Source organism: Lathyrus oleraceus, chromosome 2 (genome assembly GCF_024323335.1).
Source record: "Lathyrus oleraceus cultivar Zhongwan6 chromosome 2, CAAS_Psat_ZW6_1.0, whole genome shotgun sequence".
NCBI lineage: Eukaryota > Viridiplantae > Streptophyta > Magnoliopsida > Fabales > Fabaceae > Lathyrus > Lathyrus oleraceus.
This window is the reverse complement of record NC_066580.1, coordinates 19086363-19108912: the sequence shown is the minus strand read 5'-3', so window position 1 is coordinate 19108912 and position 22550 is coordinate 19086363. Positions and strand designations below refer to the sequence as shown.

At 33.3% G+C, this 22550-nt stretch overlaps 3 protein-coding genes across 3 annotated transcripts; 1 reads left to right on the top strand and 2 right to left on the bottom strand.

Moving 5' to 3' along the window:
• Positions 1-6007: 6007 nt before the first annotated feature.
• Positions 6008-7874, top strand: LOC127117743 (peroxisomal and mitochondrial division factor 2). The gene is made up of 2 exons (XM_051047848.1): positions 6008-6168; positions 6573-7874. Exon 2 carries the CDS (start codon positions 6581-6583, stop codon positions 7511-7513), a length of 933 nt encoding a protein of 310 aa, XP_050903805.1. The 5' UTR covers positions 6008-6168; positions 6573-6580; the 3' UTR covers positions 7514-7874.
• Positions 7875-10859: 2985 nt separating this feature from the next.
• LOC127121692 (uncharacterized) lies at positions 10860-11456 on the bottom strand. Its single transcript, XM_051052141.1, has one exon. The coding sequence runs from the start codon at positions 11454-11456 to the stop codon at positions 10860-10862; it is 597 nt and encodes a 198-aa protein (XP_050908098.1).
• A 7105-nt stretch (positions 11457-18561) lies between these two features.
• On the bottom strand, positions 18562-20886 carry LOC127117742 (uncharacterized). Its single transcript, XM_051047847.1, has 4 exons — positions 20629-20886; positions 19629-20425; positions 19273-19365; positions 18562-18850 (listed from the first exon to the last, which is right to left on the bottom strand). Exons 1-3 carry the CDS (start codon positions 20732-20734, stop codon positions 19279-19281), a joined length of 990 nt encoding a protein of 329 aa, XP_050903804.1. The 5' UTR covers positions 20735-20886; the 3' UTR covers positions 18562-18850; positions 19273-19278.
• Between the last annotated feature and the right edge of the window lie 1664 nt (positions 20887-22550).

Sequence of the window (22550 nt, the reverse complement as noted above, 5' to 3'; positions counted from 1 at the left end):
CAAAAAGCACCGTGATTGCAACCTCCGATCCATGATGTCACAACAATGTAGTGCATCGGAGGCTCCGTTCCGTTGTTGATTCCACAATAATCACCATTTCCGATTTTGCAACATATCAATATCAATGGATTATATTTTTTTTCGTATTGGTGATATATTTTCAAAACGGTAAATAAAAATAGGAATAATACCATGCCCACCCATAACCTTATACCCGTTGGAAAACGACACCATTATTCGGGAAAATAACATTTTGATTCGGAACCGTTGCCTGGTTCGTTCTCTCTCTTTTAAAATTTCACCTTTTTTCGAAAAAGCAAATATTAAAAATGGTAATTTCATTAAACGAAAAAAAGAAAAGCTATAAAGTTAAAAAAAAATCACGCGCACACTTAAAACCCTAATCCTTCTCATTTCTACGCCTTTCATAAACTAAGGTTCTCAACAATCTATGGTAATCGATTAACTAGTTCCTTTATGTACAAAAATTAAAAATCTACCATTGGTAATCAATTACAACTTTATGGTAATCATTTACTAATAACACTTTTAAAGGCCTTAATTCAATGATTTCAATGTTTTCAGTTGGAAACATGTTAACTTATGTTTATGTGATATTTTCTAAGCTTTTAACTGATATAAGACACGAATCATGATATTTTAAAGATAAAGATTAAACATAAAGTTTGAAGATCTCTACAATTGCCTTTAATTGATAAATGTCTTCACTTTTACTTATTTTGTTCTCATTATTGTCTTTATCTTTTTCTTCCTTTTTTGATGTATTTGTCTTTATCAAAACCCTAACGAAAGTCAAGGATAAATTCTTCTTCTTAGGGATGTGGTAATCTCCAGGGACGGTACGCGTATTATCATTCTTGAAAGTCGTACCGTGGTACTGCAAGAAACTGACATGTCTTCGTTGGTGTTGTGACCGTGACTTTTATAGAAACGAAATTACTTGGATTTGTCTGTTTATGAAAATTTATTGAATGAGTATGGGTTATTTATCCATGCTTCATAAACCATGTGTTTGCACACTCCTTAATGTTTCTCTCATACGACATGTTCAAGGGAGTATACGAATCAGACCTTAGACGAGGCCTCTATTTGCTTTCTTCCTTCGTCCGACCAAAATCCTTGTATGATGCCCGACTAGATTCAGAACTTCCAGGTGTCCCGATGCCTTTATCTTCCAACAATTTCTCTTCATAATTGATATAGGGTTATTCCCTACTTGGAAAGTCTTTCAGGTTATGGGCTTTTTTTTCACCCTAATTTCTCTCGGAAAACACAATCTGGTATAAGGCCTTTCTCGAAGATCCAACATTTTAAACTCTCATCCGATCCTCCCACTGCCACAACTACTTTGGTAAACTAATCAATGTACATGTGCATGGTATCTTTCTTTCCTTGTGTCCATCTGTTGAGGACGACCATGGCGGTCAGTTGTCTTTTCTTAGTGGGTAGTGAAAGCTTCACAAAGGTCGAGAAAAGAGTCCATTCTACAGTCTGGGAGGGACTTAAACCATGCTTTAACAAACCAATTTCACTTCACGTCTTTGTTGGCGTGGTAATAGTCCAGTCGATTGTCCACATGCTCGACATGTTCATATGGATCTCCATTTCTATTTTAACTCTAGAGCTTATGAGGCTTCTATAGAGATTTTGGGATCCTACCATCTAATATGCGTATGGACAAAGGCTTATGTTGTTGGGGTAAGGCTTCTTTTTCGTCTCTTTCTCCTCCTTGGTCAGCAAACCTCAAAAGGAGTGTGACTATCTCTTCTTCCTTCAGAATCTAAGGAAAGAGTGTGACGTTTGTGTCGCTGGCGCTTTAAAGATCTTTGGACTTTTCCCAGACCTCTTATTAGCTCCGCAATTTTGTGCGATGCCACCATTAACACGGTGTTGTTCTTCAAATTGGCATTGTGTGGGCTCTCTTTGATACGAGTAAACCTTTGAATAAAGGCTTGGGAATTATGTTATTAAACTATCTGGTACATGTTGTTCAATAACTCATTAGCTACTTGCTTGCCAAGATTAACCTACAAGAGTTAGAAACAGGAGGTGGTAATGTAGGTCTGGAGGAAAGCTCGCCTAGATAGAATTGTGGAGCGGTTCTAGTGAATGAGTGAGGTTGAGATACTCTTGGATCTACCCTAGGCTGGACAAGCCTATGCGGGGAAGGAATGAAAGAAGTTTTTGTCCGGACTTAATCGTCGATCCCTTAAGAAAGAGGAAGCGAATGGTTCCTAGTTGCTTTAGCGGTTGCGATTGCTTACTGTTGAATGGCGGAACGAGTGGCTTTAAAAGCTACCATCATCTAGTGCGTCAGATGCAAGAAGTTTGATTCCAAACTTGGAGAAATTGGTCTGAAGATGGATATCTATGCTTCATTCAAAGGAGATATGGATCCGATTCACTTGAATCCAGAATCAGTAAACAGTGGAAATTGCAAGAATCAAGTGTCAATTCCCACAGATTGCCAATGTTCTGATCCAAAACTATGTGAAGATTGGTGTTGTGAGATCCACAATAAATTGCGGTGGTTCTAGGTTTTTAATGCGGTGCAACAGAGGTTGGCTTACAAGGTCAACACCACGGTGGAACAAGAATTGACCCGCAAGGTTAACACTCTAACATTCAAATTAGTAAAAGAGCGAGAAATGAAATTTGAATAGAATATGAATCGTAGCTTGAAAGTGACACGCATTTTCCTTAAAATATGACCAGTGATTGATAACTGCATGTAAGTAAGATGCTTCTGACTCTTGTTTCGTTTTTGGGAGACAAGCATGATAATTTCATAAATAGAATATGAGCCCTCTGAGCAACCAAAAACATAAACCATTTTTGATATAATAGCATTAATATAGTAAATTTTTATGGTGTTCCATTCTTCATTATGACTTTTTAACTTGTCTAACTTCAAAATTGCTTAACTTGATATACTCACATATTATAGTCTCATTGATTTTTCCATATCAATTTTTCTTTATTGATATCTTGATGTACTTGTAATGCATTATTGTCTTTTTTATAAGTTTTTATTTTTTCCTTTTTTTTTTTTGTCAGATCTAGCCCCAAATTTGTAATTATATTTTTTCCTTTATAATATATATGAATGTCTTTTCTATTTTTTGAATTTAGTTTAAATACATTAAAATAATTTTATACGATCAATTAATTATTAATTTTTATTTTAATTATTTATAAAATAATAAAAATGAATGATGGTAATGAATTAAAAGAATTTTTTTAGATAAAAATAACTATAATACTAGTTATACACACAACCAATTATAATTTTTTTATTAATATAAAATAAAAATATTTTTTTCTCTCATTTATATCACAGTCACTCACAATTTAATTGAAAGATAAATAAATTTTAAATAAATTTAAAATTTTCTCATCTTTTATTAAATATTTTTAAGAATATAAATTAAGTGTATTTCTATGTAAGTATTTTTCTGAATTGAATGCATAGTAATTAACTTTTTTTTAAATAAATATTCATTTTTCTTCAAAAATGAAGAGTTTAAGGGAATAATACCTATACCCATGCCATCAACGGTTTTTTTACCGAGATAACCCAGTTTTTCGAAAAAATTCCCAAAATAATCCAGTTTTCAGCAAAATTCTCAATCTACCCCACTTTTAGGAGGTGTCTCCAATTGAATTGGCGACTCCTCTTAAAAATTGCAAGGAGGCGCCAATTGGATTGGCTAGGGCAGGTGTCCTAGCCAATCCAATTGGCGCCTATGTGTAATTTTTAAGAGGAGTCGCCAATTCAATTGGCGACACCCTTAAAAAAGGCTCAAATGGCAAAACCTCCAACATGAAAGTTGTAGATCTTTTCAAGACAATGAATTTGGACATAAATTTTGCATAATTTGGAATTTTTATGAGAAAGTTATGGGCAGTTGAAGTTGGACTTCTGATTTTTTCAACTGTTATCTGACGTATAATGTTTTGCATTATCGCATGTGTTTCTTTTAGAAATATGAAATTTTGTCCAACATAACATTTGAAGTAGACATCTCAAATTTTGCAATGCACTTGGTCCCACCTCAAAATAATTAAAAATGAGTGAGTTAGGTCCTTGCGAACTTGACCCAAAATTAGGGTTTCTGTCAAAACATGTGTATGTGAATTTTGCCAAAAGGGACCAACTTCAAGCCCTTCTGTTTGAATGATAAAAACCTCAAATGACAAAACCTTTAACATAAAAGTTGTAGATATTTTCAAGATAAAGAATTTGGACTAAAATTTTGCATCATTTGCATTTTTTTTTAGAAAGGTATGGGCACGTGAACTTGGACTCTTTGACATTTCAACTGTTATCTGACGTATAATGTTTTGCATTATCCCATGTGTTTCTTTTAGAATTATGAAATTTTGTTCAACATAACATTTGAAGTAGACATCTCAAAGTTTACAATGCACTTGGTCCCACCTCAAAATAATTAAAAATGAGTGAGTTAGGTCCTTGCAAACTTGACCCAAAATTAGGGTTTCTGTCAAAACATGTGTATGTGAATTTTGCCAAAAGGGACCAACTTCAAGCCCTTCTGTTTGAATGATAAAACCCTCAAATGACAAAACCTTCAACATAAAAGTTGTACATCTTTTCAAGACAATGAATTTGGACTAAAATTTTGCATCATTTGCAAAAAAAATTAGAATTTTAGTACCTTTCTCAAAAAAATTGCAAATATTGCAAAATTTTAGTCCAAATTCATTGTCTTGAAAAGATGTACAACTTTTATGTTGAAGGTTTTGTCATTTGAGGGTTTTATCATTCAAACAGAAGGGCTTGAAGTTGGTCCCTTTTGGCAAAATTCACATACACATGTTTTGACAGAAACCCTAATTTTGGGTCAAGTTCGCAAGGACCTAACTCACTCATTTTTAATTATTTTGAGGTGGGACCAAGTGCATTGCAAAATTTGAGATGTCTACTTAAAATGTTATGTTGAACAAAATTTCATAATTCTAAAATAAACACATGGGATAATGCAAAACATTATACGTCAGATAACAGTTGAAATGTCAAAGAGTCCAAGTTCAGGTGCCCATACCTTTCTCAAAAAAATGCAAATGATGCAAAATTTTAGTCCAAATTCTTTATCTTGAAAATATCTACAACTTTTATGTTAAAGGTTTTGTCATTTGAGCTTTTTATCATTCAAACAGAAGGGCTTGAAGTTGGTCCCTTTTGGCAAAATTCACATACACATGTTTTGACAGAAACCATAATTTTGGGTCAAGTTCGCAAGGACCTAACTCACTCATTTTTAATTATTTTGAGGTGGGACCAAGTGCATTGCAAAATTTGAGATGTCTACTTCAAATGTTATGTTGGACAAAATTTCATATTTCTAAAAGAAACACATGCGATAATGCAAAACATTATACGTCAGATAACAGTTGAAAAAATCAGAAGTCCAACTTCAACTGCCCATAACTTTCTCATAAAAAATCCAAATGATGCAAAATTTATGTCCAAATTCATTGTATTGAAAAGATCTACAACTTTCATGTTGGAGGTTTTGCCATTTGAGCCTTTTTTAAGGGTGTCGCCAATTGAATTGGCGACTCCTCTTAAAAATTACACATAGGCGCCAATTGGATTGGCTAGGGCACCTGCCCTAGCCAATCCAATTGGCGCCTCCTTGTAATTTTTAAGAGGAGTCGCCAATTCAATTGGAGACACCTCCTAAAAGTGGGGTAGATTGAGAATTTTGCTGAAAACTGGGTTATTTTGGGAATTTTTTCGAAAAACTGGGTTATCTCGGTAAAAAAACCTGCCATCAACTCATAGTCTCATACCCGTTGGAAAACGACACCACTATTCGGGAAGAATAGCATTTCGAATCTGAACCGTTGCCTGGTTCGTTTTCTCTTTTTAAAATTTCACTTTTTTTTTTCTTTTCTGAGAAAGCAAATATTAAAAACGGTAATTTCCATCGAACGAAAATAAATAAATAAAAACTATAAAGTTAAAAACTTTTTCACTCTCACACTCAAAACCCTAATCCTTCTTATTTCTACGCCTTTCATAAACTAAGGTTCTCATTACTCTATCACTTTCCCAGAAAAAAAATCAACCAATTTTCCTGCGAAATTTCTTCTCCGATTTTCTCTGAACTACGCATCACGGTTTCTCTCGATCCATACTACTTTTAATTTCTCTTGTTTATTTACTCTGAATTTTGCATAGAAATTTATTTATTGATACTTCAAAAGTTTATGTAATCATTCATGAATCGTTGATAAATAGTTTAGAATTTGTTTGTTTAGATTCTGATTTTTGATTGTGTTCGCAGTTGAACTATGTACTAGATTTCCGATTTTGATTCCGATTTGTGGACTTTCGATTGATTTACAGATTTTGATTCGTTGATAAATAGTTTAGAGTTTATTTATTTAGTTTCTGGTTTTTAATTTAGTTCGCAGTTAAACTAGGTACTAGATTTTCGATTTTGATTCGGATTTGTGGATTTTCGGTTGATTTGTGGATTTTCGGTTGATTTACGGATTGTGATTTTATTTTATTTTTGCAGAATTAACTATGGCGGATGATGGCGTTTCGAACGGCGTCGAGGATCAGCACGAGGAGCGATCTGTGACGAAGATCTCTGTGTTGGAGCGTGAGAGAGATGAATTGGTGAGTGAGAACAATGAGAAGAAGGAGCAAATCAAGAAGTTGACAGTGGAGATTGATGAATTGAGGAGCAAGGGTGAGGAGATGAGGGAGAAGATTGATGAGTTGCAGGCTGAAGTGGAGAGATCGCAGGATGCTGCGAAGGCTACGGAGGCTATTGCGGCTAGGGCGGTGGAGCTTGAGACTCAAGTGGCGAGGCTTCAGCATGATATGGTATCGGATTTGAGTGCTGGGGAAGAGTTGAAGCAGGAATGTGATGAATTGAAGGCGGTTTTGAAAGAGAAGGAGTCTAGGGTTGAAGATTTGGTGAAGGAAGTGGAGGGGTTGAAGAAGGTGAAAGCGGAGAGTGAGGCGAGGTTGAGGGATTTAGAGAAGAGAATTGGTGTTCTTGAGATGAAGGAAATCGAGGAGAGGAATAAGAGGATTAGAGTTGAAGAGGAGTTGAGGGATACCATTGGTGAGAAGGATAGGGAAATTGAGGGTTTTAGAAACAAGGTTGAGGAATTGGAGAAGGTTGCTGGTGAGAAGAAACACGAGTCAGGGGACTGGTCTGAGGAGAAACTGAGTTTGGAGAAGGCCCTTAAAGATTCTGAGGAGAAAGCAAAGGGTTTAGAATTGAATATTGTTCGATTGCGCGAGGAAGCAGTGGAAACTGAGAAGAAGATCAAAGCACTGAATGAAAAAGCTGTTGAGATAGTTGATAGGGATTTGAATGGGCTACAGCGTGAGAGGAATGAAGTTAAGTTGCAGTGGCCGATTGTAGCAGCGGGAGCGGGATCTACAGTGGCTGTTTTGGGGGCAGCAGCTTTGATCTTTGTTTACTACTCAAAACGGAGGTGATTTTTCTCTGATATGAGTAATATGAGGAAGGAGAATTTGAATGGGGATGTTGTAGAGGTTAGATTTACAAGTCTTTTACTCAGAAATATGCTTCAATTTTGTTCGTCATAAAATAATGATGCTTCTATGGCTTTTGTTTTTGAAGCCTGTTAATTTTATTTATGTCAAAGTTGGCATACTGCTTTGGTTGTAGTTGCTTGTTTTATGAGGATTAAAACCGATGTGTGTTGGAGCAATGCTCTTATCTTATTAACTGCAGTTACTAGGTTTTTGGTGTACTACTGATTACAAGTCTATTGTGTTATAGTTGAGTTGGAAGTTTGGATTCAATAAAGAGTAAGATAGAATTTTAAAATTGAAATTGAAATGTTTGTTTAGTTTAATCCTTATCCTACATTGGAGGATATGGCATTTCTCACACTGTTATCAAGTGGTTCAGTTTCTCTGCAATTATTCATGTATCGAATATGATTTAGGCGATGATCTGTGCCATTTTGGTGCTGGTTGATGTCTTCAGCAAAGGTGTTTTTCTGATTTTGCTAGTTTATTTTCCATGCTCTTCCCATTTTGCATACTCGAATTTAATAGAAAATTCAAGATATGAACTTTATAATTGTTTTGAACTATATGAATGGACTCTGCCTAAGTTGTGTTTGCATATACTCATATATTTCATGATTATTTTCCAAGATAATCTGCATTTGTTGTCGATTGTAAATTGGAAAAAAATCAGTTTATTTAAAAGTTTGTTCAAATTTGGTTTATGTTTTTATTCAATGCTGTGTTTCTGTAATAAAAACATGACCTTTTTTGGTTATATAGTTAAGTGTCATGGATTTTGAATTTTTGGCGTTGAATTTCAATGGACTTTGTCATCCTTTTCAATTGTGTATAGGTATAGCTAATTGGTTATATATCAAATTTTTGTAGATATGTTCTTGTATTAATGGTAGATAAATGAACCTTTTTGTTCTGCCTTTAAAAAATGATTTTTTTTTGTATTACAATTTATTCAAAAGGTATTTAAAAAATTATTTGAAATTACTTCACAATTAGATTTTGATTTTTTGAAATTTTGATATTCAATTAAGTGATTTTTAAAATTTTAAATAATTAATAAATATTTTAATAAAAATAGTAGAATATTTAAAATAATATTTTGAGAATAATTATTTAAATTAATTTTTATTTAATTTTTTTATAAAGTTTATTTTTTAATTTTTGTATACAATATTATTATAAAAATTATTTTTTTAAAAAGTCAAAACAAATGAATCCTGTGTACAACATTTTTTTTATCCTAAGATTTTATTTTTTTTGAAATTGAAGTTACAAAAGTTGAGAAGTTGATTACGTATAGCTACCGGCTAATGTAAATCAACTAGTATTTGTATTAGTGGAATATCTCTCATATTATTAAATCCTCTTATAGCAATTTTGAGTATTATATACATTTTCCATATTTCTATCTAGTTGTTGTTCAATTTAAACCACTCGCATAATTTTAAAATCTCTTTCAACAATCTCTTTCACAAGGGTATTCACCTACATTACTAACCTTATCCAAACAACGATTTCAATGTGCTAGATGCGAAAAGGACAGAAGTATTTAATTGAATGGTATTGATACATGTAAGTGACATCTTACAGTTATATATGGAAAGAAAAATTTGAATAGTTTCACCCAATAACTAACTTTCAGCTAGTTATAATAACAAATAAATAACAATACCAAAGTTCTACGTCAAGTTCATAATACTCCACCCATCAAGTTCATAGTACTCCTCCTTAAATTGGGAGATATATATTGTAAATTCCCAGCTGATACTTGGATGAAAATATGGATCAATTTGATGAAGTTTGTGGAAACACACATTCAAATAAAGTGACATTCAATGTCATTGTTCTTAGCTCTTTCATGACTAATAGGATTGTTTGCCATTTGGATTGTAGAAGTGCTATCTTAGACGACTTTGCATGATGGAACATCAATATTTAATGTCCCCAGAAGTTGTTTCAGCCATAGCAACTCAGATGTTGCAAAAGCCAAAGCTTTATATTCCGCTTCAGTAGACGATTTTGACATAATTTCTTGCTTTTTAGATCTCTAAGCTACCAAGGATGCACTAATGAAGATGCAAAATTCTATAGATTTCTTTGTTGTGATGTAACTCTCCCAATCTGCATTTGAATAAGCAGATAATGTGAAGAGATAGATAACTCTCCCAATCTGCATTTGAATAAGCAGATAATGTGAAGAGATAGATAACTCTCCTAATCTGCATTTGAATAAGCAGATAATGTGAAGAGATAGATTAGCAGAAAACATGATTCTTTGACCTGGTGTGCCCTTCAAGTATTGTAGCACATGAATTTCATTCAAATGAGGTTTGCGTGGTTTAACCATGTATTGATTGAGCTGTTTGTTGCAAAAAGAAATGCATGGTCTAGAAATGGTCATATATAACAATCTACCAATAGTTCTCCTATATTGAGAAACATCCTTAAGCAATGATCCATCTTCATCATTGAAGTTGATACTAGGGTCCATAGGGAGAGAAAAAGGTTTGGCATTGATGAAACTTGTGTCTATGAGTAGCTGCAGGGTATATTTTCTTTGGCATAGGTGAATTCCTTTGCTTGACTTTGCAATTTCTAAGCCAAGAAAATATTTGAGATATCCTAGAAGCTTTAACTTGAACATGCTTTGGAGTAGTGTCTAAATTTTTTAGATTAAGTTAGAATTTGGACTAGCAAGTACTATGTCATCAACATATACCAAGAGAGTCACAAAAGTTACCTGTTCCTTTTGTGAATAATGAGTGATCAACTGATGATTAATTGAAGCCATGTTGCATAATTGTTGTGGAAAATTTATGGTACCATTGTCTTGAAGCTTGCCTTAGACCGTTTAATGATCTGTGTAGTTTACATACCATGTTCTCCCCTTCACTTGGATAACCAAGTGGCAAATTCATGTATATTCATTTAAAGAGATCACAATTTAAGAAGACACTTTTGATGTCTAATTGAGCTAGTTTCCAGTTGTAAGCAGCTCCTAGGCTAAGAATGAATCTGACTGAAGTGAGCTTGGCAATTAGAGAGAATGTGTCTATGAAGTCAAGGCCATGTTGCTGTGTGTATACCTTAGCAACCAGACGAGCCTTGTATTTTTCCAATTATCCATCAACATTAAATTTTATTTTGTAGATCCATCTACGTCAAACGTTTTTTTTTGCCAGGTGGTATAAGTTGGATTGTCCAAGTGCAATTGGCCTCAAGAGCTGTTATTTCTTTAGACATTACCTTGCACTATTCAGGGTATACTTGCAGCCTGATGATAATATTATGGTTCATAGACAAATGTCACATTAAGGACATAATTCTTGTATGGACTGGATAACTTATCATATGAAAGTGAGTGAGTGAGAGGATACATAGTGTGACACACATAATCTTTCAAACTAATTGGAGCTCTATGTGTCATATACGATCCTCTAAGAGTTGAAATGGTAGGAACAATGAGCACATTACAAGGTGAGGTTGGCACAAGCAAAATATGTTCCAAATTATCTTCTATGGTGGTAAGATCTGACTTGGAGTTGTTTGGATCATGGCCATAAATTGGATTTGGCAAGATTAGTTGGTGAAAGGGATCAATATGATAATTATTGTCAGATATGGAATGAAAAGGAAAAGTATATTCGTGAAAGACAATGTCCTTAAACACATGAAAGGTTTTGGATATCAAGTCATACACCTTGAATCCCTTGTAGCCAGTAGGATATCCCAAGAAAGTGAAATGAATTGATCTAGGTGTGACCTTGTTCCTATGTCGTACTATATTGAAAATGTAGCAAATGTATCCAAAGAATTTGAACTCAGAATAAGTAAGAAGTTTTTCATACAAAAGTTTAAAAGGTGACTTGCCTTTGAGAACCATGGAAGGGGTTTTGTTTATAATGAAAATGGTTGTGGCTATGAAAGTCTCCCCAAAACCTGATTGGTTACTTGGCATGAAACATTAAAGACATTGCTAAATTCAACAAATGACGATGTTTCCTCTCCACAATTGAATCTTTTTCAGGCTTATAAGGACATGTATATTAGTGAATGATGCCTTGGTCTTGAAGAAACAAAGTCATTACTAGATCTTTAGCATTGTCAGTTCTCACAACTTTGATCACCTTACCAAATTGAGTCTTGACTAAACTAAAGAACTGTTGAATATTGATATGAGCATCAAATTTATTGGTTAACAAATAAATCCTAGTTAAATGACTGAAATCATAAACAATTGTCAAAAGGTAAACTTTACCATCATAAGTAGATTTTCCATAAAGACCCCATGAATCACAATGTATAAGACCATAACTTTGTACAAAAAAGTGATTATTATATTTAAATGGAAGTCTTTTGAGTTTGGCTAAAGGACATATGGTACATTTATTTGAATTGAAATAAGAAGGTACAACAAAAGGAATCTTATGGCTAGCAGTTTTTAACATAGAATCAGACAAGTGTCCCAGCCTATGATGCCCCAATTTGGAATTATTAATTGAAGAGACTAAATTACAAGAATTAGGGAAACTAGTCATTGGATTAACATCATCAACTTTAAATAGGTATAAACCTGAAATGAAATCACCCTTGCCAATCATCTTGGATTGCTTGGTATCTTGGATAAATAAATGATGAGTATCAAAGATCAATTTCAAATGAGGGTTAATGAGTAGCTTTCCTACTTAAATGAGGTTTACATGAAATATGGGAATATACAAGACATCTTGAAGAATCAAAGCATTATTTAGAACAATGTTACCAGTAACTTTAACAGGTATATGATTTCCATTTGGAAGTGTGACAAATTTATCAACTAAAGATTTATGTAACTCAAAGCAATAAATATCATAACGCATGTGAGAGGTGGCCCCTAAATCTACTATCCAAGTTCTAGATTAGTGTGATTTATGAGATTCAATCATGGAAAAGCTCATACCTATGTCTGTCTCTCCCCATTCCTCCCATAGTAACTTGAACTGGGTGTACTATACACTAACATTGGATGATCCTTGGGTGCATATGAGGAGATTCATTTTCAATTAAAATACATGAGGACCCTTTTTTTTGCTGAAAACGATCTTGGGGTTCCCTCCAAATCTCTGCAGCATAAATGACACTAGCAGAGATCTCTTTGGAAACCGAGTTAAGCAGCAAAGATAAAATAATGTTGTTGTTGTGCATCCATGACTAATATTGAGGAGAGTATTCTTCTGGTTTTGGAAGCGTTCCATAAAGAGCCATTAACATGGAACAACGCCAAGAGTTGAAGTTATCATCGGTTAAAGATTGTGAAACAAGAATAATCCGGGATGACCAGATGAATGAAAGTGATAGGGATCATCGTGATTTGCCATTGAAATGAGGAGCAAAAAATCATAATATGGAGAAGGAAGAAGGAAGAAGGAAGATGCGGAAGCAAGAAAGATAAAAAATTACATCTGATACCATATTGTAGTTTGTGAAATACATGATGTGAAAAGGAGATGATTATTTCATTGAATGGTATTGATTACATGCAAGTGTCATCTTACACTTATATATGAAAAGGAAAGTTTGAAAAGTAGTTACACTTAATAACTAACTTTTAGTTAGTTATCACAACAAATAACTACCACTAACAAACTTTTACATCAAGTTCATAATATCCATCTAAAATATAAAGTCATTGGGATATAAGTTATTTTTTCTTATAAATCATATATTTCCTCTATTTATACGCGATGTGAGACTTGATCACTCATGCTTGAATCCTAACAACTTCCTCACTAACAAAGAAAAAATAAAGACAAACCATGGTGACAAATGCTTGCAATGAGATATAGGGAATAAGGTACTAGTTGTTTCCCAAATGGAGTATGTCACACCCCAAATTTTACCCCTAGATTGAATAATCATTTTCATCCTAGACATCATTCATACATAGCTAACCTCAAGATCAAGATATGCCTAGTTTGCTTCATATGCGAATTAGGGTTTCCCTCAAAGAGCTCAAAGGATTGATCAGTCAAAGTTTTGGATTGATCATCAATAAATAAAGTTCACATACACACAAGAGATCTCTCTCCATCAACAAATAAGTTTATTTTGACCTAATCACAAGTGCATCAAGCTTCACTTTCATTTGGCCCACCAATTAGGGTTTCTTAGCAACATTCAATTTCATCTGAGAATTTTGATCAAGACATGGTCTCAAGCCTTGAGACATGACTCAACACACTCAAGTACAACCTTAGATCCCATCCATGATGTTCAATTGGCTCAAGAGTTTGAATTCATTGAAGATCAAGAAATTCAAATTCATCTGATACACAACCAATGCACTACAAAGTCAAACCTTTGACTTTTGAGATTTATGATCAAATATGAACTTCTCAAGTTAAATTTCATGAGTATATGTTTAATTGATGAATTTTATCAATAAATCAAGATAAATAAGGTTACTTGCAAAAAGGGTAATCTTGAAAACATTGAAAATTTCACTATCCAAATTTCATGTTCAAGTGCACTACTTTGTCAAGCCATAACTTCCAATCCGAGCAGAAATTTTCTATGCTCCAAAGCACAAATGAAAGATCTTGTTCCATACTTCAACTTTGTCCTATAGGGTTTATTCCCTAAAAGTGAAAGGATTTTGAGTTATGAGGCCATAAAGTTGGTGTCTCAAGTTGAAACACTTAAAAAATTTTGAAGTCATCTTTGATCCCTAAAAACTAATAAACTTTACAGCCAGTTTTCATCATGATCCACTTTGATTCAGAAAAAACTCAAAACATAAAAGTTGTAGAGCATGTCTGGGGCTTTTCAAAAAGTACAAGTACATTTTTTTTCCCATGCATGAGCTATGAGTTTCGAAAATGGGAAGTTAGGGTTCCAAACTTGAATTTCAAGTCATGTTCATGATGAATTCTTGGAGGAAAACCATTTCAAATGTGAAACTCTCTTGATTGCAGGTCCTATTGTGTATAAATCTCTCCATAATCATATGTTTATATGAACCCTAAGTTCATTACACAAGGATTTGAGGTTTTGTCCATTGCATTATACCATTTATGGATGAACTTGCAAAAGGTCACATTACTACTTTGATAAAGCAAGATTTATGCCAACAACTCACTCTTTCACCCTTGAAACTGGTCCCTAAAGATCACAAATACTCTTAAGTGATCATAAGCAACCTTGTAGAGGCTAGTGAAATATGACAAACTCCTTAAAACTCCACAATTCATGCAAATTTCTCATTCATTCTCAACCAAAACCATAACTTCATAACTTTTGTTTCTAACCAGTTCTAATCCCCAATTTTTCCCTATAAATAGAGGGATCCCTTAAGCCTCAAAACACACAACAATTACCCCTCAACACTTCATCAAACTCCCATTCCATTATAATTTGCAAAAACACACTATTTTTGCAAGTTCTCTAACCAAACTTATTCCCCATGTGTATCTTCCAAACAAACACTACAAATCATCTCCAGACACCATTTATAGCTTGTTTAATCACTTGAACATATTTTGTATCCTCTATTTTATCATTCACCATTTCACTTCTTTATTTTGCAAGAACACTTGTGTGAGATAATACAAGTTGTTTCTGACCATTCTCATTGTTCAAACACTATCCTCAAGGATCAACAAGGCCGGTAGAATCTCTATCTCTAATCTTTGTAGTAGCTAAGAAGAAGCATTGGACTTTCTCCAATAGGTAAGTGCACTTACACTTGAAAACTATTGTTCATGCATCATTCTTGAATATTTATTGAAGTAAAAATGTATTATATAATGTGTTTGTTGTATGTTTGCTACTGTATGCATTATACCATGCTCATGCATTGAGATTTTATTGTTTGAAAATTAAAAGTGCAGTTCTGGTTTTTGCCTTGACACGCTTTGTACATTAAGTTTTAGGATGAGATAATGATTCCATTAGATTCCTTGTGAAAAATACAACAATTTAGATTCTTACGGTTTTTAATTTCATGGAAAATTGAGAGAGTTATGGTTGTTGGAAGTTTGAGAAAAAAAGAAAGAAAAGAAATTGGAACAAACATGCAAGAACACGAGGAAAAAGATGATGAGCTGACTCCATTTTCCAATTTCTCGAATCGTTTTATTATATATATTAATGTTTGTAAAACATTTATGGATGTATCACCTCCCTAGCAGTTAGAGTGTGGGTGTAAGAGATCTTGCCTATTTATTTTTGTTATTTTTCATAACTTCAAAGGCTCATAACTTGATGATCGCTAAGCCTTTTTGAGCCACTCTTTTTGCTATGTGTTCATAATTTTGTCTATTTTATGATGATAAAAAGAAATTCCAGAATTGATTTATTTTTTACATACTTATACTTGTCTAAAGTTGGTACCTTTTTAGGATTGTTTTAGAGTTTCAAATGACCTTCTTGGGTTGATACTTTAATTTTTCTTGATCACCATGACTTGTATGAATGCTGTGCATCATATATGAACTTTATTTTATATTGTTAATATGCGCCTCTTGGTTTTGACCTAATTTTGACTTACTTTAATGTATGTTTACATATTTATGTGCTTTGAACTTTTGTTACTATGCCATGAACTTTTGTGTGCTTATTTTGCCATAGATCCATGGTTCACATGTAATTCTTTCATGTCTTGTTGAACCTTTGTGTGCATGTGTTCCCTTGTGTTTGTCTTTGTGTATGTGTTTACAAATGCTTTAAAATTGTAATAACATGTCTTTGTATGACTTGTATGCTTACATGTTCAAACTTTTTGTATGATGTTGAACCTTTGATTGTGATCATATTGAACCTTTACATGCATGTCTTGAATACCTTAACTTGTTTTCATGATTAAGTTGATGTTATGTCTAAACCATGCCTTACTTCATGCATATACATGTTCACTCATACTTATTATGACATCCATATACATGTTCATGCATTGTTATTTCATCCATCTTTGTTTCTTCATGATGATATATCCATGTCATTCATATTCATGTTAACTTTATACATCTTTGATTGATGTTGTTGTATCTTTGTTCATTTTCACATGTTGTACATATGTGTTTACATACCATGCTTGATATTCTTATGATCATGCTTCCATATATTTTTTGATGTCATGTATGAACATCTTTTTCATTTGCTTGTCTTTGTGGATGCCATGTTTGAACATCTTCTTCATCCTTGTTTGTCCTTGTTGATGTCATGCTTGAACATCTTCTTTACCATTTATTTATCTTTGTTGATGTCATGCTTGAACATCTTCTTTATCATGTGCTTATATTTGTTGATGTCATGATTGAACATCTTCTTCATCTTGCTTATCTTTTGTTTATCTTTTTGCCCAAATCCAAGGGAAAGACCTCTTTATTGACTTAATGTCATAAGTAGTTTAACAATCCCTAGTTCCCCTTTAACCTTGTTAGAGTCATTCTCACTTTCAACTTAGATTTAAGTAAGAGTTTGTAATTCTTGTAAGTATGTTTGTTAAGAACACTTACTTCCCCCTTTGGAACCTTGATCACTACCAAGTGTTCTTTCATCTTTAGTTAGGTAAACTACGGTTGCTCTGATTCCATCCTTATAAGGATACATAGGCACATGACCGCGAAGTTTTGGCGAGCAAACTTAATAACCTTTAGGTCCTTCCAGATAAAACATTTCCAAACAATAGCAAACAAACGATAAAATAACACAAATACTTTCAAAAGGTTCCTATAGGATACTATAGATACTTAGGATGCTAATACCTTCCCTTAGTATAACCAACCCTCGAACTTTAGATCTCTCCGTATTGTTTTTACATTGCACAATTAGGATTTTATTCGATCTTTTCCCTTTCTCTTGGATAAATTAAAGTTCGGTGGTGAACATTTCAATATTTTATGATTCAAGTTAATACAATAACTTGATATCCGATTCTCACCGCGATAGAGTCTAAATCTCCGTTTAGACTATTTTTGTTAGAGTTTTTCTTACACTTCTATAACAGTAAAGATATACTTGATGTTGATAGAAGAGAATTAGTATATGTGTGTTAACACGGCCTTTTCTAGAGAGAGATACTCTTTCTTCTCTCTAGAAAACCTTCCCTAAAACCTTTAGGATTTGATGGTGGTCGCCTCCCACCTTCATGATGGCTTCCATCTACCACCCTTATGGTGGTCATCCCCTCTCTATGAGGGATAATACCTCTTTCATCCAACCTCACACTCATGTTTCCGTCGGAACTAGTTCCCTCATCAAATATCCCCTTTCTCCACCGCGAACCATTGTCAAGCCGCCTCTTTCTCTGCTGATTCGACCGCCACCTGTACCACCACCACTAGCATCTCAAACTTAACAATGGTATGTGTAACTCTCTTCTCCATTTCTGCTCCCACATCTTTGATGTTGGCTACGTTTCGCCCACCCCAAAGCCGTCGTGGATTTACTACAGGTTGCATTTCATCCCTCTTTCAAATCTATTCGTTTCTGGTTTGTGTTATCTATTTTATACTTTTTTTCTTTTGGAATTTAAGTCCGCACTATTGGTGTTTGATAAAAAGTCTCAAATAATTTTGTGTCTTGGAGCAACACTATCTTTAGTCATCAATTAAATTTTTAGCATTCCATGAAAATGGACAATCTTGAGATTAAAGGCAGTCGAAATGCGCATACTCAAGTCAAAAAAATCATCCTTAACTGGATTTGGAAAAAGCCCATGGATTCTCATTCCTATATTACCACTAATGATGCTCTTAAGAGAAATGATGGATGAATGATATACTATTGTTTCTGGTTTGGTTGTGTCTTTTTAGCTTGTGATCAATCTAAGTGTAATGTTTATGCAATTTTTACTAGTAGAGATGCTTCTAAAGTATGGATGAGGTATGTCCATCGTCATATGTTTCTTGATGGTTATAATACCTTATGACTTTTCACTGAAATGGAGTTTTTCTATAAAATAAAAAAAATACTTGATGTTACTATGCCACATTTTGCAGCTTTTGAGCTAGAAAAACACACATAACGTGCTTCTGTTAAATAATTTTGGACTATAACTCCAAGTTTACGAAAGTTTACAAAATGAAAACTTAAATCTGAATGGGACAATCTCACCGCTCTGGAAGCAAATCAAACCGTAAATCCAACAAGAAAACATAAAATAACATGCCTCAGAATAAACGTATACATATAAAAACAAAATAACTCTGCTATAAAAGGTTGCCATCACAGCATGTGACTTGCAGTGCCTCAATCAACCTTAGCGCAAGAACCAACAACCTCCTCTGAAGCTCTCAACTATAAAATTAAAAGAAAAAAAAAACAAATTAAACAAAACTATTCAAAGCATCTATTCAAAGTATATGTTACTGATAAAACATCGAGTGTAACAAGTTTAAAAGATATACAATATCGATGTAGATGTTGTAAAATTTTACACTAATGTCTAATGAATGTGTTCGGTTTTTTTGTCACATCATTAATGGTAAAATTTAGTTAAGAAAGTATAGTGATGTTGCCGCCGTCCTTTTTGAGAATTGGTAAGATGAACTATCATATATGGTCTCAAATTTACCACAGTTAAAATGTGTTTAAATAGAGTTTCGGTTTGTTATAGTTTAATCATAGTTAAATAAGGACTCTAATTGTTTTGTCTCAGTTGAACTGTTACTAACATAAACAAAGCCTCAAAAAATTTAAGACGGCTCGCATGTTCTCACCTTGAATCATCTATCACCATGCCTCAAAATTTCCAAGAGTCCACAGCAGTTCTTCCAAGAGGATTGTTGCCTTTGAGTCACAGAAAAAATGCTCTATCACAAAAGAAAGAAGAAGGATCATTATACATACCTCAATACTTTATAACAAACACTAGACACGTCACTATCACTGAGACGGCCGAGTCCAACACAGGTAGAAATTATAAAGAATGAATTAATTGAACGCAATCAAATATATACTATGGATGTTGTGTCGGACACCAGACACGTTTTCTATAAAAAAGTGTCGGTGCTACACAACATATACTAAGTACACAACATTTGTCTATAAAGATTGTGATAAAAGTATGAATTACCCCTTGATTTTCAATGCCTTTAGATTCTTCAACCCTATCTTGTTCATTGGCACTGTTTTCAGAATCATGAACATTTGAAGATGGTTGAAGAGACTCCTTAGCACTTTCATAAGCCGATGACTCTTCTTCTTCATTGACACTAGGAACATCTGAAGATGGTTGAAAAGACTCCTTAGCACTTTCATAAGCTGATGATGACTCTTGAATATCTAACTGTTCCTCATCTTTCTCATATGTAGATTTCACCAATGATTCCTCAATTCCCTTAACCTTTTCAACAACATCATCAGATTCCCTCGAAACCGAAACCACATCCAATGAAGGCAAAGAAGACAAAACATTCTCATTGTCACCAACCGTCACGTCTCTATCCGTTTCAACCACTTCACTTTCCCTTATTCCTTCATTATTCTCCTTCGAAGTAGCCAATTCAGTTCCCTCCACCACATCATCATCTTCAACTGATATAAAATCTTCACCTTGTTCTTCCTTATTCTCTTCCTTAAATTCCAGTTCAACAGTTTCCGAGTCCTCAACATTCTCAACTCGATTACCTTCTCTCGCATCACTCGATTCAAGAGACTCCTCTTCCTCTTCCACCACCTTGCATGCCTCAACATGTTCATCACCGACAGACTTGGATTTTCCATCATAAACATCATCATCAGACACTTCAACTTCAACCGCCACCTCTTTATCTTCACTCGACGATTCTTCTTCAACTTTTTGCATGTCATCATGCAATTTTCCATTGAAATTTCCCTCCATTTTGCTAAGATTTTCACATACAAATGGACCTGCAGTTAAACATAGAGATATATACCATATATGTCAAAGATCTATTTTTTGTTATTGAAAGAAAAGAAAAAAATGAGAGTATGAAAGGAAAGTGATAATTATTGAAAACATAGGATACCAAACAAAGGATGCAATAAACCAAACACAAAAAACAACAAAAAAGAGGGTGAGACAGGTAGATAGCATAGAGAGTGATGAACACCTTTTGTTTGAAGTTGAGCAGTAGCTGAAGAATGTTGGTTGGGCAGATTCAAAGGTTTGGTTTTTCTCTTGGCTTGTTTTGTTTTTCTTCTTGAAATTGTAGGCATGGTTGATGAATGGTTGGTGATATTTTTAAGAGAGAATGGTGGATAAATAATTAAGGAGAATGGTTATGTTTCTATATCTTTTTCAATGTTTTTGGTTTTATGGTACATAAAGTATAAACAATACATAAAGTGGTTTTAATTTGAAAACTTTGTGGAGGGAAGTTAGTAGTGATGCGTTACAGAGAGATATAGATATATAAAGTGAGTCTAAAGTATAATGTGAATGTGTACATAAAATATGTGTGCAATTCTTTCTTTTATATTTTGATATTTTGTTCTTATTTTTATCATAAATTATACTTATTTTATTTAGGCTAATTTTATTTGAGTTTTGGCCCAACCCTAATTCTAATCCATTCTTGTTATTTGATGAAAAAAAACCATCCTTTTTGTTATTGTTTCTTTTTCATTATTTCTTTTAAGTTTTATTTTGTCTCTAATGTAACAATAATTTTATAAAAAAATTATAATTTATCTTTTATAAAAGTTTTAAAGAAAAATTTGACAGTTTGTATTAGTGAGAATTTTCGTGAGGATTGTCCTATTCGGGGTCTCAAAGATAGAGAATTTTTTCTGGAGAAACGGGGATGAGGACAAAAATTTTCCCAAGAGCATTTTGAGGGCGGGGATTGGGAATACATCACCGTCCTGCGGGCCCCCTATCTCGCCTATTTATTTCAATATAGTTAATTTAATATATAATTTATATTTTATGTTAGATAAAGTATTTTAGATTTTAAAGTATTTTATGTGAAGTAGATATAGTTATTGGTCGTTTACTTTTCGTAGGAAAAAGAAAGCCAAATCTAATGGTGGAATGATGAAGAAGACCTTGCAAGGAGAAGTTGCAAAGAGAGACATGATTTATCATGACTTGTTTGGATATTTTGCTTAATATTTTAGTTTATTTACATGTAACGTTGTTTTAAGTAATTTGATATTTTGCTTTTAGTTGATTTTAGTTACTTTTTAAAATGATATATTATGATGAAGTGATGCAAAATTTTACAATTATGCCTTATGAGTTTATACTTAAGTATATACTTTTTAAGTAAGTATCTTTTTTAGCTTTTCAAGCATATTCACGATGCTGAATGTTACAATTATCCTTTGTTAGTTTTGATGAAGTGTAATTTTTTAAGTATATTAATGTTGTTGAATTTTATAGTTGTTTAGGCATACTAGTACTTTAAAAATTATTATAATTTATATTGTTGAATTTTATAGTATTTTATAGAATTTTATAAAAAAATATTATTATTTCTCTTTATATCCATTTCATCTTCATCTCATTTCTTTTTTTATTTTGGCCAATGAGTTAATGTCTTATGGTTGGTCTTGACATATGAGGGGTTTAACCTTCTTTGATCCAAATCAAACTCAACTTGATCCAATATCAAGTGAGTTGCTTTGTGTCCAAGATAGGTTGCTTCTTGGTCAAGCAAAAAACCTAAAGTCCATACAAGGCCTTTCCTCTTTTCTTTTTGCATGACAAGTTGTAGGAGCTTAACTTACTAGTCGTGATCTCTAACTTGTGTTAGTTGCCTATAGTTTTATTGACCGACCTCAGATAGGTGTGACTACTATATTAGTCCACTTACGATTGTTTAACATAGCGCTAAATTGTCTTATGACACACTAACATAACCATACTAACTACTAACTTTAATTCAAACATTTAATTTCTTGCAATCTACTTTAATGCAATTTACTTTCTTGCTCATTTATTCATATTGCTTTTCATTTTGCTCACTTGAACACATATTTTATGTTTATGTCATTTTCTCTTTGCTCATTTGAGCTCATTATTGTATAT

Bases quoted from the DNA above. Each gene is read 5' to 3' on its own strand.
- LOC127117743 (XM_051047848.1), top strand. From the start codon at position 6,581: ATGGCGGATGATGGCGTTTCGAACGGCGTCGAGGATCAGCACGAGGAG.
- LOC127121692 (XM_051052141.1), bottom strand. From the start codon at position 11,456: ATGGTTCTCAAAGGCAAGTCACCTTTTAAACTTTTGTATGAAAAACTT.
- LOC127117742 (XM_051047847.1), bottom strand. From the start codon at position 20,734: ATGCCTACAATTTCAAGAAGAAAAACAAAACAAGCCAAGAGAAAAACC. The intron at 20,426-20,628 runs GTGTTCATCACT...GTTTAACTGCAG, and splicing joins TGCTCAACTTCAAACAAAAG to GTCCATTTGTATGTGAAAAT. The intron at 19,366-19,628 runs GTAATTCATACT...CTTTTGTGATAG, and splicing joins AAGGCATTGAAAATCAAGGG to AGCATTTTTTCTGTGACTCA.